Raw genomic sequence first — 17,249 nt, 5'->3', positions numbered from 1 at the left:
AGACTATGCAGGGGCCTAGCAAACACAGAAGTGGATGCTCACAGTCAGCTACTGGATGGATCACAGGGCTCCCAATGGAGAAGCTAGAGTATGTACCCAAGGAGTTATAGGGATCTGCAACCCTATAGGGGAACACCATGATGAACTAACCAGTACTCCGGAGCTCTTGTCTCTAGCTGCATATGTATTGAAAGATGGCCTAGTTGGCTATCACTGGAAAGAGAGGCCCATTGGACTTGCAAACTTTATATGCCCCAATACAGGAGAATGCCAGGGCCAGAAGAATGGGAATGGGTGCGTAGTGAAGTGGGGGGGGGTATGGGGGACTTTTGGGATAGCATTGGAAATGTAACTGAGGAAAATACGTAATAAAAAAATACTTAAAAAAAAAGAAAAAAGAAAAAAGAAAGAAATGTCAAGCCTGACAAAGGGAAGAGACCAGTATCATGTTACATCACCATGAATGTTCCTCCAACAGGAAACTGGCCTTCTGACAAAACTTTAGGTACACCATACAGGTATCTTTTGTTCTCTCTAGTCTATTTTTTGCCCTATGTAGCTAAGGTTGTCACAATAAAAGAAGTCAAAAGCTCTGCAAAAAAAAAAAAAAAAAAAAAAAAAACCACGAAAAAACAAAAAAAACAAAAAAAAAATGAGGTTGAGAACAATAGAAGGTGCATCTAAAGAAGACCTTTGTCTCCATATAAGCACATACAAGCAAACGTGTACATTATGTTCATATATATGTATATTATACCAAACACATACACGCAAACACCTCTCTCTCTCTCTCTCTCTCTCTCTCTCTCTCTCTCTCTCTCTCTCTCTCTCTCTCTCTCTCTCCTGCTTTTCTGTCTCATTTGCCTCTGAAGTGGAAACTTCTGGTTTCTTTGGACAGTCAGTTATGTCAAATAATTTGCTGGGAAATATATGTGAAAGGATGTTTTGCTAAAGCAGACATGAAAGAATGTTTTCCTGAAGCAGACACAGGTAAAAGGATGTTTTGCTATAACAGATACTAGAAAGGACATGTAATGAAGGAATATAAATATGACCCTACAGAGAGTGGGAGCTTGAGCATTGGTTTGGTTTGCTTTGCCTCGTTATTCTTCACTAAAGACACTCATGTATTAGTAGAGCCATACAAGCCCTCTGACATCAGACATGGAGCTATGGAGTTACAGAATTTTGGAGTTTGTCTTTCTGGATTTTAGTCTTTCTTCAGTCTAGTATTTCCTTACTCTGCTCATTTCTCACTTTTTTTTAATTTTTAATATTTTTTTATTACGTATTTTCCTCAATTACATTTCCAATGCTATCCCAAAAGTCCGCCACACGCTGCCCCTCCCACTCCCCCACCCACCCACTCACACTTCTTGGCCCTGGTGTTCCCCTATAAAGATTGCACGACCAATGGGTCTCTCTTTCCACTGATGGCTGACTAGGCCATCTTCTGATACATATGAAGCTAGAGACAAGAGCTCTGGGGGGTACTGGTTAGTTCATATTGTTGTTCCACCTATAGGGTTGCAGATCCCTTTAGCTCCTTGGTTATTTTCTCTACCTCCTCCATTGGGGGCCCTGTGATCCATCCAGTAGCTGACTGTGAGCATCCACTTCTGTGTTTGCTAGGCCCCGGCATAGTCTCACAAGAGACAGCTATATCTGGGCCCTTTCAGCAAAATCTTGCTAGTGTATGCAATGGTGTCAGCGTTTGGAAGCTGATTATGGGATGGATCCCTGGATATGGCAGTCTCTAGATGGTCCATCCTTTCATCACAGCTCCAAACTTTGTCTCTGTAACTCCTTCCATGGGTGTTTTGTTCCCAATATATATTATGTGCTATTGTATATTACATATAATTGTTTTTTATTTTTAAAATAATTTTTAATTGGATGTTTTATTTATTTACATTTCAACTATTATCCCCCTTTCTGGTTTCCCCCTGGAAACTCCCTATCCCATCCTCCCTCCTCCTACTTCTATGAGGGTACTCCCTCAGGCACCTACCCACTCTTATGTCACTGCCCTAACATTCCCCTACACTGTAGCATCAAGCCTTCACAAGCCCCCCCCCCCATTAATGCCAGATAAGGCCACCTTCTGCTAAATATGCAGCTGGAGACATTGGTCCTCTTTGTTTGGAAGTTTATTCCCTAGAAGCTCTGGGGGGTATTCTGATTGGTTGATATTATTGTTTTTCCTATGGGGTTGCAAACCCTTCAGCTCCTCCAGTTCTTGCCCCAACTCCTCCATTGGGATCCTCATACTCAATTGTTCAGTCCAATGGTTGTCTATAAGCATCACCATCTGTATTGATCAAGCTCTGGCAGAGCCTCTCAGGAGACAGATGTATCATTATGTGCTATTGTATATTAGTTTAATTGAATTTTGATTTTATAAGGCATTATAATTAAGAGATTTCCTTAAGTCTCAGCAGAGACTTTGGACTTTTAAACAGTGTTCTGAGTGTCCAAGGCTATGGGGACTTTGGAAGTAATACTAAATGAATTTTGCATTATGATGTGGCCAAAAGACTATTAAGGCTATGAAATAGAATGTGGTGGCTTGAGTGAGGTGTTTCCCATGAGCCTTGGGAACAGGAATACTTGTTCCCCTGTTGGGTGCTTTTTGGGCAATATTAGAAGGGATGGTCCTATTGGAGAAAGTATGCCACTGGGGGTGGGCTTTGAGGTTTCAAAAGCCATGTGCTACCTCCAGTTTATTCTCTTGGCTTCCTGTTTGTGGTTGAACTGATGTGCTCTCAACTTGCCTGCTATGTGCTACCAGCTCCACTTCACTATCATGGACTCTAACCCAGTAAAACTGTAATCTCAAACTAAATTCGTCCTTCTGTAAATTAGCTTGGTCATGATGTTTCATCTTATTAATAGAAAACTAATACACACCTCAAAGCTCTAGGGAAACAAGAGGTCAATCCCAAACCCAGTATAGAACAGGAAATAATAAATATTCGGTACTTAAATAAATGAAACAAAGAATGAAAGAACAATATACAGCATTAACCAATAGAGTTGTTTTTAAGATAGATTAAGATTAATAAACTAGGCTAAGCAAATCAAAAGAAAGAGAAAGAAGTTTCAAATTAATAAAATTAAAGATTAAAAGAGACTTCAATGAAATCAGAAGGATCATTAGATGATATTAAAAAACTGGAAAAACTTTAAAAAATTGATTAGTTTCCAGATATATATAACTTATTTTAATTGTTACTTTTCTGTTGCTGTGATGAATATACCATGACCAAAGGCAATTCTCAGAACCAGGAGTTTAATGTGGCTTATGGTTCCAGATGGATCAGAGACTGTCACAGCAGGGAGCATGGCAACAAGCATGGACATGGCAGCAGGAGCAGGAATCTGTACGATCCACCCCTCAACACCAAACATAATGCAGAGAAAGAAATCTGGAACTGTGTTGAGACTATAAACTCTAAAGGCCACAGCATTTCTCTAAATAGTGCCATCAATTGGGGACCAAAAACTCGAATAATAAACCTCTGGGGGACATTGACATACAAGCCACCACATTCCACTCTCTGACCCTGATATGTTTAAAGGCACATCGATATAAAATTTGCTTGAAACTTTAAAAGTCCTCACAATCTTTGACAGTATCAAAACTATTTAAAAGTGTCTTCTCAGACTCAAGAAAAGATTTCTTAACTGTAGCTTCTTGTAAAATCAAAATATATCACATACTTTTAACATAAAATGGCACAAAATACACATTACCATTCCCAAAGGGAGGAGTTGGGGCATAGTGAGAAAACAATGGACCGAAGACTAAAACATAGCAGGGCCAACATCCAATCATTTGGCCTTGTTTCTGGTGCCACAGGGGTTATCTGACGCTGCCACTGCTGATTTGTTCCCTACAACAGGCATTTCATTCTTGGGCTGTTAATACTCCTTATCTGCTGCTCTTCTTGGCAGACGTTTCATGGCTTTAGCATCACCAACATCTTGGGGTATCCAATACCATTTAAGCTTCACTTTGATAGCATTAGACAATGTACTTTGGGGGGGGGCGGCGCATGTTAGCCTCTTAGGCTGTTCATGCCGAGGCTGCCCTGCTAACCCATTTCCTGTTCTTAGATGCTTTTATTTTCAATCAAGTCTAAGATATAACTTTGCTGACTATACCTATCTCAGTTGGCAGTGATTATTTCAGAGCCTGAAATATGTCATTCTGTGCTCTCCTGGATTTTACTGTTGCTGATCAGTGATATGATGTTATGTTTGACATTTATGCCTCAATGCTTCAAATTGATGTCTGTGGGGTGGCATTTTCCATGTACATCTTTTAGTTAGTACTTTATTTGGATGTGCATTTTTTCTCTATGTTTGGAAAATTCTTGGCTATAATTTCATTGACTATAGTATCTAAGCATTTTTACTCTATCTGAGCCTTTTGACTTATTTCTGCTCCTTCTTTTACTATATGGACTATTAGGTTTGGTCTCCTGAATGTATCTATCTATGACTTCTCAAATATTTTAGTCATATTCTTTAATGTTTTCTTTATGTATATCATTATGTTTTATTTTCTTTACCTTGTCATCCATCCTTGAAATTCATTCTTCTGTCTGGACTTATCTGTTTATGATGCTTTCTGTTGTGCATTTTATTATATTTATTAATAGTGTATTTGCCTAGCATTTTTGAGATCACTGGTTCAATACCCAAAAAGAAATATGCCTTCAATGATGCAAAGACAGTGTGAAACAATGAATTATAGTTACCAAACTATTTCACAGTGAATAATCAAAATAGATACTTGATGGATACCTGAAATCATATATGTATATTTGTAGTATATTTAGAACTAACAACTAGTTGTAAGATTATGAAAAAAGTTCATTATTTTAAGAATCAATGTAGGCATGCTATTGCAAATTAGTTGATTATCTGTTTGTTATGAAGTACACAATATTTTCTCTGGGATTTTAATCCCTGAGTTCCTGACTTGGGAATATTTGAGATTTTTGAGTAATAAAAACTAGCTGCAAGCTGCTGTAAAAACCTGTAAGTAGTGGGAGGGGGAGACTGCTTTAGATGGGGAGGCTGTCTCTTTAGATGAACTGGCTGAGAGTTCATAACCGTGGTTCTATTTTTTACAGTGGCAATAGGATACAAACTAAGAATACATTTATCACTTTCTTTAACCACAATATGACTTTTTTTTGTTTTTGTATCTTTATCTTCCCCTTTCTATCCTACCTACCTAACTTAGCTCCTGGGCTCTTCATTGATGATTTGTAGAGCTGAATTTTAGAGTTTATGAGTCGCAATGTTCAGAGTCAAAGTAGAATGATAGAATTTCTAATGTTACTCTTACCTGAACCAGCAATGGTCCCCTCAAGTTTTCCAGTCCCATTAGTGGTAAAGTCAGAGGTTGAACTCATGATAGTTGTTGCTATGAAAACAGAGAATCAAGGAAGGTCAGAGGTCTTTCTTGCACTGAAGAGCTGTGAGGGTAGGAGATGGTAGAAAAGGGTTTATGTCTTTGCTGGAGAACTCTTGTGGGTCTTCAGGGTATCTAGCTATATTATTTATCTATACTGTACTATGAGGTGAAACATTCCACTTTCTTAATATAAGGGTGGTCAGTGGAAAGCAGATATACAAAGAAGAAGTAATGTGCCCATAGTTTACATAGCCATGATGTTTTCTTTTTGCTTCATGAGTCTACTTTTTCACTCTCCTTGCTACATTCCTTTATTACCATGATATCCATGAGTAAGACAGTAATCTCTTTGCCCAAATTCAGTGGAATTTCATATCCTAAGTTTTCATACATCATTTTAAAGCACTGCTGTAATGAAGCCCTAGTATAACTTACTTTCCAAAGAGGAGTGCAGGGTTGTAGGTGCTTCAGTATTGATTCTAGGTGGATTATCTGTAAGGAAAAAATGAACCTGGTTAAGGAATCTGGTAACTTTAGATAAACAGTTGAAGATACTAGAAAAAATTGGAATTTTAGGTAAACATAGTCAGATTCACCGTTGAACCTCTCAATCCTCTCTTCATGATACTGGCAAGTGCTATTTCCTGTTCATTATTCATTGCATATCATTCCAAGCCTAGGTTCATAAGCCAAGGTTCATAGACTTTCAATGAACCAGAATCTAGAGTGGAGAGGGTATGAAAAGTTGCCAGAAATGTATTTTAGTTTTCACTGACTTTTAACTAAAATATAATGATTCATTCTTGATAAAGACTTCAAAATCTAACAAAGGAGGTGTTAGCAAGTGACTTCAATGAAAATAGTGAAGTAATGACATTAAAAAATTTACCATCTCATATGGCTGTCTCTTGAGAGGTTCTGCCAGAGACTGACAAATACAGATGTTGATGCTCACAACCAACCATTGGACTAAGTGCAGGGTCCCCAGTAGAGGAGTTGGAGAAGGGACTGAAGGATCTGAGGGGGTTTGTAGTCCCATGGAGGGAGCAACAGTGTCAACAGGCCCGAGTCCCCCAGAGATCCTGGGTACTGGACCACCAACTAAAGAATACACATGGAAGGGCGGACCCCATGGCTCTAGATGCATATGTGACAGAGGATGGCTTTGTTGGACATCAGTGGGAGGAGAGCCCCTTGGGACTGAGGATGTTTGATGCCTCAGTGTAGGGGAATGCCAGGGTAGGAAGATGGGAGTGGGTGGGTGAGGGGGGGAACACCCTCATAGAGGCAGGGGAAGGGGGATGGGATAGGGGGTTTCTGAAGGGGATACCTGGAAAGGGAAAAATATTTGAAATGCAAATAAAGAAAATATCCAATAAAATAAAGAAAAAAAAAAAAAGAAAATGAAGGGCAGAAAGAACACACACACACAGAGACACAAATTTACCCCTTCACAGAAATAAAGGCATATCTGAAATATTTTGATTTTGTAATTTTCCCAAGAATTTTGGAAATTGGTTCATAGGAATTTATGGTGTATTTATGAAAGAGAAACATCTGGGTTTTTGTAATACTGAATGGCCGAGAAACACCTGAAAAAATGTTCAGCATCCTTAATCATCAGGGAAAGGTAAATCAAAACAACCCTGAGATTCCACCTCACACCAGTCAGAATGGCTAAGATCAAAAATTCAGGTGACAGCAGATGCTGGCGAGGATGTGGAGAAAGAGGAACACTCCTACATTGTTGGTGGGATTGCAAGCTTGTACAATCACTCTGGAAATCAGTCTGGCGGTTCCTCAGAAAATTGGACATAATACTACCAGAGGATCCCGCAATACCTCTCCTGAACATATATCCAGAAGATGTTCCAACTGGTAAGAAGGACACATGCTCCACTATGTTCATAGCAGTCTTATTTATAATAGCCAGAAGCTGGAAAGTACCCAGATGCCCCTCAACAGAGGAATGGATACAGAAAATGTGGTACATTTACACAATGGAGTACTACTCAGCTATTAAAAATAATGAATTTATGAAATTCCTAGGGAAATGGATGGACCTGGAGGGCATCATCCTGAGTGAGGTAACCCAGTCACAAAAGAACTCACATGATAGGTACTCACTGATAAGTAGTTATTAGCCCGAAACTTAGAATACCCAAGATATAAGATACAATTTGCAAAATACATGAAACTCAAGAAGAACGAAGACCAAAAGTGTGGACACTTTGCCCCTTCTTAGAATTGGGAACAAAACACCCATGGAAGGAGTTACAGAGACAAAGTTTGGAGCTGTGACAAAAGGATGGACCATCTAGAGACTGCCATATCCAGGGATCCATCCCATAATCAGCCTCCAAATGCTGACACCATTGCATACACTAGCTAGATTTTGCTAAAAGGACCCTGATATAGCTGTCTCTTGTGAGACTATTCTTGTGCCTAGCAAATACAGAAGTGGAAGCTTACAGTCAGCTATTGGATGGATCACAGGGCCCCCAATGGAGGAGCTAGAGAAAGTACCCAATAAGCTAAAGGGATCTGCAACCCTATAGTTGGAACAACATTATGAACTAACCAGTACCCCAGAGCTCTTGTCTCTAGCTGCATATGTATCAGAAGATGGTCTAGTCGGCCATCACTGGAAAGAGAGTCCCATTGGTCATGCAAACTTTATATGCCCCAGTACAGGGGATCGCCAGGGCCAAAAAGTGGGAGTGGGTGGGTAGGGGATTGGGGGAAGGGTATGGGGGACTTTTGGGATAGCTCTGGAAATGTAAATGAGGAAAATACCTAATAAAAATATTAAAAAAGAAAAAAAATGGTGTAGAGACCTAAACAAAGAATTCTCAACTGAGGAATACTGAATGGCCGAGAAACACCTAAAAAAAAAAATCTTCAACATCCTTAGTCATCAGTGAAATGCAAATCAAAGCAACCCTGATATTCTACCTCACACCAGTCAGTATGGCTAAGTTCAAAAACACATGTGACAGCACATGCTGGCAAGGCTGTAGAGAAATAGGAACACTCCTCCATTGTTGCTGGGGTTGCAAGCTGGTACAACCACTTTGGAAATCAGTCTGGTGGTTCCTCAGAAAATGGGACATAGTTCTACTGTAAGATCCAGCAATTCCCCTCCTGGGTATATACTCAGAAGATGTTCCAACCGGTAAGAAGGACACATGCTCCACTGTGTTCATAGCAGCCTTCTTTATAATAGCCAGAAGCTGGAAATTACCTAGATGTCCTTCAAGAGAGGAATGGATACAGAAAATGTGGAACATTTATACAATGGAATACTACTCAGCTACTAAAAACAATGAATTCATGAAATTCTTAGACAAATGGATGGATCTGGAGGATATCATTCTGAGTGAGGTAACCCAATCACAAAAGAACACACATGGTATAAACTCACTGATAAGTGGAGATTAGCCAAGAAGTTCAGAATACCCAAGGTACAATTTGCAAAACACATGAAACTCAAGAGGAAGGAAGAACAAAGTATGGAAACACTGTTCCTTCTTAGAATGGGGACCAAAATACTCATGGAAGGAGTTACAGAGGCAAAGTTTGGTGTAGAACTGAAGGAATGGCCATCCAGAAACTGCCCCACGTGGGAATCCATCCCATAAGCAACCACCAAAACTAGACACTATTGTGGATGCCAACAAGAGCTTGCTGACTGGAGCCTGATATAGCTCTCTTCTGAGAGGTCTTCCAGTGCCTAATACAGAAGTGGATGCTCACAGTCATCCATTAGACAAATCACAGGGTCCCCAGTGAAGGAGATAGAGAAAGAACCCAAGGAGCTGAAGGGGTTTGCAGCCTTCTAGGAGGAACAACAATATGAACTAACCAGTACCCCCAGAGCTCCCTGGGACTAAACCACCAATGAAAGAAAAACACACAGAGACTTGTGACTCTAGCTGCATATGTGGCAGAGGATGGTCTAGTAGATAATGGGAGGAGAGGATCTTTCTTGGTCCTGTGAAGGTTTATGCCCCAATATATGGTAATGCCTGGCCCAGGAAGTGGGAGTGGGTGGGTTGTGGAGGAGGAGGTTGATAGGAGATTTTCGGATGGGAATCTAGGAAAGGGAATAACATTTGAAATGTAAATAAAGAAAATATCTAATAAAAAAGAAGAATAACATGTACTTATAGTTCTAACTACAAGTATGAATTTAGTTTGGGCAGATTGGAAAAACCCTATCTAAAACACAACCCCCAGATGAAAATGGAGGAAAAAAAATCGAGATATTTCCTAAATTTTATAATGTACATGAGAATATTCTCTAACAGTTTGCATCCATAAAAAATGTGAAAAGGCATTTTAAGCTATAATAAAGGGACACTGGATGATATCCAACCTAATATGAAGAAATAAAAAGGCACCAGTACAGATAACTATACAATTAAGTATTGAGTCTAAACACACTTTTGTAACCTGACATTGGAACACACTTTACAAAACAATAATTCAAAATCAATACTTATATCATTATAATACACTAAGATGTAATTTACAGTAATGGTAGAATTAAAGGATAAGAAATTGAGCTGAGTAGAAACAATCTTTTGTACATTATAAAATTAAATTGGAATAAATCCAATAAATTAGGAATTGATATCCCACTGAGAGAAAATAATGAAAATACTTAGTAAATGTCTTAGTGAGGATTTATATTGTTATGATAAAACACCATGACTTAAAGCAACTTGGTGCAGAAAGGGTTTATTTCTGCTTACAAGCCCCAGATCATATATCATTTAGAGAAGTCACAGCAGGGACTCATGTTAAGAACCTAGAGGGAGGAATGAAGTAGAAGCCATAGAAGAATGTTGCTTACTTACTCAACTTTTCTTTCTTATAGGATCCAGGACTACCAACCTAGGGGTTGGTACTGTCTGTGGTGAATTGTAGATACTATTATCAACTACACATGGAGAATTACTCGAAAAAGACCATATTCTGTGTATAAAACAAATTTTAAAACTATCTGAAATAATGCATCCTTTCCAACTGAATAAATAAAACTGCAAGTGATACCTGGAGTGTTGGTTCAGCAGTTAAGAGTTCTTTTTGCTCTTACAGAGGACCTGGTTTTGGCTTCCAGGACTGACATAAGCACACATTGCCATATATAGATCAAATTCCAGGGAATCTATGTCATCTTCTGGCCTCCACAGGTACCAGGCAGGCACTTGGTACCTGAATATTATGGTGGTTTGAATGGAAATGGCTCCTATGGGCTCATATATTTGAAAACTTGATCACTAGTTGGTATAATCACTTGAGAAAGATTAGGATGTGTGGACCTGTTGCAAGAAGTATGTCTCTGGGGGTGGGCTTTGAAGTTTCAAAAGACTTGTGCCATTCCTCATGTCCTTTCTTTTAGATTCCTGCTTTCAGATCAAGATGTGAAGTTTTAGCTGTTTCTGCAGCCATGCCTTTGCTTTGGTGTCATGGACTCTAACTCTTTGCTTTGGTGTCATGGCCTGTAGCCCAGAGAAGAGGGGGGCCTAAGGTTGGGGAGCACCCTCTCAGAGGCAAAGGGGATAGGGTGAAAAACCTTGAGAGGAGAGACGGGGGGGGCAACATTTGGAATGTAAATAAATAAAATAATTAAGAAATTAGTAAATAAAAGAAATTGTAAGCTCAAACTATTTACTTCATAAGTTTGTTAAAGTACTTTATCACAGTAATAAAAAAGTAACTAAGACACACATACATTTCAATAGAACACTCATATGTATAAAATAATAAATCCTTAAAAACAGAAAATTTTAATTTTTAAAGATGAACCAGGAACTAAAATTACATAATTTAAACAAGTAAAAAACATTTGGATTGCTAGTTAAACAACTACTAACAAAGAAAATATCAAGTCCACGTGCCTTCACTATTCAGTTCTGCCAGATTCTATGCATGTTAAGAAATGTTTGGTAGGACATAGTACAACATACAAGTACTAAGATAAAAATAGGTTAGGCGTCAATAAAATTAGAAACTTTGGGACCTTAAAGGATACTATCATGAAAATAAAAAGGTAACATGTTTGGTTGGAGAGATGGCTTAATAGTTAAGATCACTGTCTGCTCTTGTAGAGGACCTGGTCTTGGTTTGGTTAGCACCCACATAATGGTTTATAAACATCTATAACTCCAGATAGAGAGCATTTGATCACTCTTCAGACCTCTTTAAGTACCAGACATACATATGGTGCATGGGAATACCTGTATACAAAACACTCACATATAAATAAATCTAAAAAAATTGTAAAAAGACAATATGAAGGATGGGGAAATACTTAAACTAATGTATTTCATAAGACTATAACATTCCAAATAAATAATTTACACTTACAACTTAAGATTAATTAGACAAATATAATTTTGAAATGGCTAAAGTATTTAGATGTGCAGTTACATAGAAGGATGAAGTCATTACAATATCTGATTTTGGAACATTTCACAGAAATATAATAAGCAAAACCAGCACAATACTGCTATAAAAAGACACAGGTCAGTAAAACAGAGTCCTGGAAATATACTAACAAATGTGAAACTAAGTAACTACTTGTAAATGTACAAAATCACACTAGACTAACAATAGCCTTTGCAATAAATGGTGCTGGGGAAAGTGGATATCACTAATATTCAAATCTGACCTCTATTATCCTGTAAAAAATCAACCAAAGTAGATCAAGAACTTCAATGTGAGATTGGGAACTCTCAATCTATTAGAAACAAGCATAGGGAAATGCTTCAATATATGATTAGAGGCAATAATTTTCTGGTAACAACCTCAAAAACACACAGAAGCCCATTAAATTCTCATTGGTATTGAAATTGACTAAAAAGTAACTGTATTGGAAAAAAAATAATTAAAGAGAGAAGAGAGAAACAACCTGTAGACTGGAAGATTAGAAATGAAAATTCTCAAGCTGGGTGAAGTGAACAATGTCTTCTATTCTAGATGTACAAAGTAGTGAATTAGAGCCAGCAATCTAGGAATATTCATGCAGATAAACTGTAGAAAACCAAGTAAAAGTGGTTAAAAGAAGGAGAAAGATATGGACAGCAGGGTCAGCTGCTGCAGAAAAATTTATATGGTTGAGTATAAATGAATAGAGTTTAGCTTTATGTAGACAATAATGCTCTTTTCTGTTTGCAAAGTTTTGTGGTAAATTGGGAGATGTAGTTGGTGGGAAGCATGTCCCTCAGAAAAACTTTGGTGAATATAGGAGAGATAGAGTAGCATTTTATAAGGCAATGGAATTGTATTTTTTATATTTACAAATTTTATTTTATATTTATTTATTTATTTATTTATTTATTTATTTATTTATTTATTTATTTTTTCCAAGACAGGGTTTCTCTATATAGCCCTGGCTGTCTTGGAACTCACTTTGTAGACCAGGCTGGCCTCGAACTCAGAATCTGCCTGCCTCTGCCTCCCAAGTGTGGGGATTAAAGGCATGTGCCACCATTGCCCGGTTAAAATTAAAAAAAATATATAAAAAATTTAGTTTTTATTCTCAAAAAATACATATAAATGAAAACCTGCTCTCCAAATGCAGACAGGCCTTTGCCTATCATGTGGTATTATTTATATCACAAAACACTGTCATATGAAAATCAGCACTTCCCACCGGGGGGGGGGGGTCTGTGTGAGTAGAAAGATACTTCTTACAGGGTGGAAAGTAATGGACAGCCTAGTGGAATTGTCTTTTTTTTAAACACTTTTTAAATTTCTAATGAGGTGGTGACCCTGAGGTGCTTGTGATTAGCAAACAGAATCACAGAGAACCTATGTACATAGCAACCAAGGCCACTCAATTTCTCAGAGGTGTCTAGGATTATACTACTCTACTGTGTCTTTGCTTACCAATGCATTTCTACTCTCACAGTGACTTACATTTCCGAACACGGAGCTCAATGGTCTTATCTCTTATTACTTGGTTTCCATCAGGAGTCTGCCAGGTGACCTCACATATATAGTGGTTCCTGTCATCCATCTGCAGGGTATTTAGTTGGAGGGACACATCTCCTGGAACTTTGTGGCTCACTTTCAGGCGGCCTCTGTACTTTGCCTGTTGGATATGGTCTCCAGTGGAGTCACGTAGGAAGATGGCGACGGGGTCAGAGCCGTGTCTTACCAGCCATTTCACCAAAACTTGCCTGTAGCCTCTCAGGGGGTCATAGATGCACTGAATCTTCACATCTCCTTTCCAGGTCCCTGTCACACTCTCTGGTGTTTTTAGGGTGGGGTGGCCTAAAACAGGGAACAAAGTCAAAAAGGCAAACACAGACAAAATGTTCACTGGAGTGAGGGTATGAGTGACAGAGTCAATAGGTTTCTGGGAAACACCCTTCCTTCAATCACACTCTCTTCATCCCTGTGCTCTTCTGGTCTGTTAACTTTCCCATCAATGTGAGTCAGTCCCTACAACAAAGACTTCAACACTCATTAGCTTTAGTGCTTTGAAGCTCCTTTCATGACACTGTCTTGCCAGGAAGTGACCCTCGGTAAGTCACTACCACCGTGAAGGATCCATTTTCCTCCAAATATTATGTGAGAGTTAGGATAGAATAATCTTTAGGAATTCTATAATATTTTACATGTATATGTATGTACACACATATAAATACATATATGTAAAATATTAGAGAATATGTATATATATGTACATATATATAATATTTTCTTTCACTATTTTCAAATGATGTGTAGGAAGGAAAATGGTGAATAGTGGAAACCAAAGTACTTCATTTTGTACAGTTTGCTGCTTGAAACAGACTCATTCAAGAGAAAGGCTCAGTGATTGGGACATAAAATCAAATTCTTTTCTGGCAGGGTGAAAGAGATGAGCTATACAAGACTCTAAAGGTGAAACATAGGGTGAAGCAAAAATTCTGGAGTATATTCCTATTTAACCAAACCATTAGCTATTAGATTTGAAATATGTACTTTGCAAGCAAGTCTAGCCAATTTCTGTCCTTATTTCTCTTTTCTCTTTGTTTTTTTTTTTTTATTTCCTTTAGTTCTTACCAAAAAGATATTAGAAAATGATATCCTGAGGGGGAAAAGATTTCATCCATGCTTGGTCTGGAAAAGAAAAGAACCTGAGTAACTAACTCTCTAGCACTGGTTGTGCTAGTTACTGTGGGGTGAAAACAAAGAAAATTGCTTCTTGATGGGCTGAGGAGTTGGAGGGAGTCCAGAGGCAAAAAGAGATGGGTGCCTATTGTATTAGAGTTTTTCATATGTAAGCTCATATCTTGATGACTTTGTATTTTATTCAACTGGGTCCAGAGGCTGGTTTTTTTTTGGGGGGGTGGCAATGTCTTTCCTGGTAGATATAGTTTCAAAATGCAAGGTATCACTGACTGAATCTTTTTTTTTTTTATTTAGCATGTTTTCAGTTAGGCAGGTAGACTACCATGCCTTGTGCATGGAGTGAGGTTATGTTATCTGACTTTCAGGATACACTGCTAAGTACCAGAGCATATACTAATGTATCTGAACACTGAAGTGGCTTCTATGGTCTTCGCCTCACCAGGAACTATTGGAATATACACAGCATATTTTAACCATTAGAGGGGTCAACTTCAATAAAATAAAAAAAAAACAAGCATAAACATAGCCCATCATTGCTGAGTACTTCAAATTATGTTTGAGCCAATGACACCCTATAGGAAGATGAAGCAAGCAGAAATTCAGCAAAAAATCCTTTTACCCTATACCAAGTCTTAAGTAGTTATTACTTGCACTTAGTGTCCTGAAAAGGCATTTCATTTCCTTGAATAGTGAGTGTGGAAGAAGAGTCACAGAAATAATGCTACTATGAGATATCCCAGACTCTGCTGGACTATGAATCTAGAATTAGATCCCTGCAAACAGGCCCTACAACTGGACTGCTATGTCCACAGGGAAGTGAGTTATCCCAGCAGCTAGTAGTATACCACATCCTTTAGTTAAAGAAGCTAGAGATATTTAGTTTAGTTAAGAAAATTAAGAGGATACAGTTCTTTCCGTTCTTTAGATGTTTGAAGTGCTGACATTGAAAAAAAAAAGGAATAATATATGTTCTGGGTTGATCGTGAGAAGTCCTAGAGAGGCATGGATATCAGTAAATATCTGTGTTCTAAAAGTGTATGAATAGCAAGTGCTGAGCACTTGGAAACAATTCTAATTAGTGGTATGTGTTACTTTTATCTATTTATTTACAAACTGAGTCTTACCATGTAACCTTAGATATCCTGGAATTTTCTATGTAGTCAAAAGTGTCCTTGAGATCACAGAGATCAGAGTGCCTCTACCTCCCAACAGCTAGGATTAAAGGGGTATCCCAACATCCTTGGCTATAGGTTACTACTAAGGTCACATCTATTTACTCAACAACATTTATTCATTGTGGAGGTATATACTGCAGCAAGAATCAAAGCTTGGAAATGGAAAGTTAGTCATAATTATAAAATTTCAAGGGAAAAGGAGAATATGGAAGGTTTGCAAGACATTGGAGTCCTCTGACATCCCTGAAATATTGGAAAGTCATGTAGATATTTTCTAAGAGAAGAACTCTTTCAATTTCTATTCAAGGCAGCTTCTGAAAGCTTTACCAGACTTTCCTCCCTTCTGCTCAACATTCAGAAAGCCTGTAGAATTTCAGGCAACTGTGACTGCCCATGAGAAACAAGTTTTTCTTGGTAAACACTCAAAGTCAACACTCACATTTTCTGCCAGAGGGAGAAGAGGTAGTCAAGTATCAATATCCTGCCTTACCATAGGTGAGCACTATTAGGTGGCCCAGGAACAGCAAGCCTGATGAGATCTCCATCCTATTTGAAGCTACTTCTATTCATCCTTCCATCCTCTTGCTGCTGAAGAATCTGGAAGTATTGGTAGCTGCCAGTTTCTGCGTCACTTTTCTATTTTTTCTCAGAATCCTAGTTTCCTCACACACTACTCCCGCCTTCCGTATTTCAGAAGAGTCACACAAGGTTCTTTCTTTTTATGCTGAGTAAGGTTAGAGATTTAAGGATGGGTGAAACTGTTCCTCACTCTACTAGGATTTGACTTTCTCTGGGACCAGTGGTGCTCTCTGGTCTTTAATATCCCAGATTTTTGAGTCTGCTCAAAGTTTACCATAGAGGGATGTTTTACTTTCTGGTCAGTCTAAGGAAACCATTTGTTCTGGCATATGCAGTTTTCATAATTTGTACCATTAGCTCCATACTCCTCAATACAAACGGATACTGTGTGAACTAGAAGCACTTGAGTGCTTCATAGTATGAGTTTAGTGCACTGGATGACTTTCTACACAGAAAATTTTTTATTAATTGTTAAGACTAGGGATATAGTTGCTTTGGAGGGTGTCGCATATCTCACAGTAGGAAAGTTTGTTGACTGACTTTTGCCAGTAGCCCCATCTCTGATGACAAGAAATGACTAGCTTTAATTAGTATTCCTCAAGATGCCTTTGTAAAGGCATCTATATTTTATTTTTTTAAAGAGAAAGATAAGCCCTATTTGTAGTTTGCTAGACTTAATAAGGGTATGCTTCATTAGATTGAAAGTTTTAATTCTAGGCCTTAGAAAAATAAAACCCTTCTGAATATTAGCTTTCTCAATTGTAACATGAACATGATGAGACTTGGTAACTGTATATTGTAAATTAAAAATGATCAAGCCACATTATCTATATAATATCGGCTACAGCAATAACAACTGGCATTTTTCATCTTTTACTCATCCAGACACTGTACTAAAATATATATTAGTGAACTTACTCTTGTATCTTTAT

General features: G+C 38.1%; 1 protein-coding gene across 1 annotated transcript in view; it reads right to left on the bottom strand.

The window, feature by feature from the left end:
* The window catches only part of Vsig4 (V-set and immunoglobulin domain containing 4), a 32,157-nt gene extending 15,841 nt beyond the window's left edge, over positions 1-16,316 (bottom strand). Inside the window, exons 1-4 of the mRNA XM_021153646.2 lie at positions 16,229-16,316; positions 13,361-13,717; positions 5,867-5,923; positions 5,363-5,440 (exon numbers count right to left, since the gene is read on the bottom strand). Coding sequence (XP_021009305.1) covers positions 5,363-5,440; positions 5,867-5,923; positions 13,361-13,717; positions 16,229-16,283 — 547 coding nt within the window. The 5' untranslated portion in view covers positions 16,284-16,316. The remainder of the gene's footprint in view (positions 1-5,362; positions 5,441-5,866; positions 5,924-13,360; positions 13,718-16,228) is intronic.
* Between the last annotated feature and the right edge of the window lie 933 nt (positions 16,317-17,249).

The sequence above is a fragment of the Mus caroli genome, unplaced genomic scaffold, assembly GCF_978045245.1.
Source record: "Mus caroli unplaced genomic scaffold, Mus_caroli_1 scaffold_5, whole genome shotgun sequence".
In the NCBI taxonomy this organism is placed as follows: domain Eukaryota; kingdom Metazoa; phylum Chordata; class Mammalia; order Rodentia; family Muridae; genus Mus; species Mus caroli.
Note: the sequence above shows the minus strand (reverse complement) of the source record. Positions and strands in the feature narration are given on the sequence as shown.